The 2,539-nt window shown below is 37.0% G+C and overlaps 1 protein-coding gene across 1 annotated transcript in view; it reads right to left on the bottom strand.

The window, feature by feature from the left end:
• CEP78 (centrosomal protein 78) overlaps positions 1–2,539 on the bottom strand; it is a 40,300-nt gene that overhangs the window by 27,974 nt on the left and 9,787 nt on the right. The window contains exons 4-5 of the mRNA XM_019648288.1: positions 1,865–1,941; positions 291–465 (exon numbers count right to left, since the gene is read on the bottom strand). Coding sequence (XP_019503833.1) covers positions 291–465; positions 1,865–1,941 — 252 coding nt within the window. The remainder of the gene's footprint in view (positions 1–290; positions 466–1,864; positions 1,942–2,539) is intronic.

Genomic DNA, 2,539 nt, shown 5'->3' with positions numbered 1-2,539 from the left:
ACATACCCAGCCAACCCCAGGACCCTTAGGGCCGAAGCTTGGAGTGGCTGAAGAAACTGTGAGCAGCTCCACTGACAGGGAGGAGGATCCCCACCGTGGCCCTCAATAAAAATGTGAAAACCAAAAAAAAAAAAAGAATATATGCAACTCTTAAGAAAAGTTTAAAAGCACAATAAAAGCTATAGGAAAGAATGAGGCTTTTAAAAGAAATTCCTATGACAACAGTATTATGTCAAAAGCTAATAATATTCAATATTAAAAAATTCAATATTTTCAATTTTATAATTTACCTCTAAGCCATAAATCCTCACTAAGAGATTCTGCAAAAGCACTTGCGCCAAAGTCACCAATGAGCGTGTTGCAATTCAAAGTGACGCGCCTCAGGCCAGCCATACAGTCAAGATCAGGTCTCCTGTAACGAAGACTCTCAGCCCAGGTTTCTTCATGTCTTCTTATGGTCTGATACTTCAAAAATTTAATAAGAAGAAAATGAGATGCATAAGTAAAGAAACAGGGAATGCCAGGAGAGTCAATCGGAGAAGTTAAGCAGTTGATTGTGGTTTAGGCGTCCAGTGACCCAGTTTCTAGTCTGCCAGTGATTAGTTAGATCTGCCACTGAATGACTTTTTTTGCTAACTAGTTATATAAACTTTGACAACTTAATTACTTCTATGAATTTTATTTTCCATATCTGCCAAGTAAGAGAATTGGTTCTAAATTCTATCATTGCTGAAGCTCTAATTTCTATCATTCTGTCTTCCAGTGGTCTCCAAACACTTGATTGGACATCCCACAAGAAAACAAGTATTATATTTATTAATAAAATACACACATGAAATTCTGTGCATATATTTTATGAACACTATAAACAACACAGATATTTTTTAAATGATACAAAAACAAATATAGAGGTTCCAATATTTTCTTTTTCTAACCCAGTGAATCTCACATACTACTTAGGGTACGCACATCAACTTCAGAGGCCTGGAATATGCAAAGTCAGTTTGAAATGCCCTAGAAAACTGATGTCTTGATTTTTAACCACAGGTATTGTCAGAAAGACATATTCAGTTCTCTGCATTCATAAAATAAATTTTGGTAACAAGAAACACTGACTTTAAAAGAAGAAAATCTTATTACATTCTTGAACAACAAAAGATTCGAAGTTCCTATGATGCTCTAAAAGGAAAATCATTAGAGTTGTTTTTCTATGAACAATAATTTATTAAATAAAGCAACAAGTGGAAATAACACCAAACACTTACATATGCTTATTATGTGCCAGGCACTATTTTATACAAATTAGTTCATTTAATCACATAATAAATCACATTTAATCACAAAATCACGTAATTTGTCCATGGTCAAGAGCAATGAAATAGGAGCACTGGAATTTGAACCTAGGTCATGTGGTTTCAGAATCCTTGCTCTTGACTGTTTTCTATACCAGGGGTCAATGGACTTGCTCTGGGCAGCACAAAGGCAAATTTTTCAGCTTTGTGGGCCATATAGTTTTTGCTGCAACTACTCAACTCAAGGTGAAAGTAGCCATAGGTACTATGTAAATAAATGGATGTGGCTATGTTCCAAAAAACCTTTCAATTATAAAAACAAATGATGAGGTGGATTTAGCCCACCAGCCATAGTCTACCTATTCCTGATCCATACCATCAAACTATTAAAAAGGTTTCTTGTTCAATTATTAAGTATTTTAGGCCTAAATATAGTAGTTATAACCATTGTAAAGTTAAGGCATTATTTTAGAAACTATATTTACANCCGCATAATTATATACTACTCCCCACTTTGAGTATTCTAATTCATTCCTCAAAAACCTAAGATGAAAGTATGCCACCTCACTAACTGTCCCCCCAAGGCTACTATTTTGGCAGCAGCAAAGATCAAATCTAAACACTTTGGATCTAAAGTGGCTTTGGGTACCTTTGGATAGAAAGCAAGGAGTCTGGGCATTGTCCAGGCACTAAGATAACTAAAGGGCACTTCACACATCAAACCAAAGTCCCGAGAGTCCCTTAAATCTGCTCCTCTCCTCAGACCCCTTCTTCTCAATAAGTGGTACCACCACCTAGTTGCACACATAATCATCTAGGACTTGTTTCTTTATTACTATTTCCTTCATACCCCACATCTAGTCTATCTGCAAATCTTGTTACCTACACCCTCAAAACAACCTGAATTCAACCGCTTTTCACCAACTCCCACTTTCCACCCTAAACTAAGCCATAACCGACTCTTATTTGGACCACTGTGACAGTCTTCTAACTGGTCTATTTCCCTTCTTTATCCCCCCAGAAGTCTACTCTTTACATCAGGATCATCCCATTGAAACACTATTCAGATCATGCTGTTTTTCAGCTCAGAATCCTCTGCTCACTTAGAATAATCCATGTCCTTACTCTGGCCTTCAAGATCTTATAAGATCAGGCCCCTGGTTAGATACCTGACCTCATAGCATACCACTCTCTCCCTCACCTGGTGCTCTGGCGATGTTGGCCTCCTTGCTTTTCTTTAAATACTC

This window comes from Hipposideros armiger, unplaced genomic scaffold, assembly GCF_001890085.2.
Source record: "Hipposideros armiger isolate ML-2016 unplaced genomic scaffold, ASM189008v1 scaffold_124, whole genome shotgun sequence".
Classification (NCBI taxonomy): Eukaryota; Metazoa; Chordata; class Mammalia; order Chiroptera; family Hipposideridae; genus Hipposideros; species Hipposideros armiger.
The sequence above is the reverse complement of the archived record's forward strand: the minus strand, read 5'-3'. Positions and strand labels throughout refer to the sequence as shown.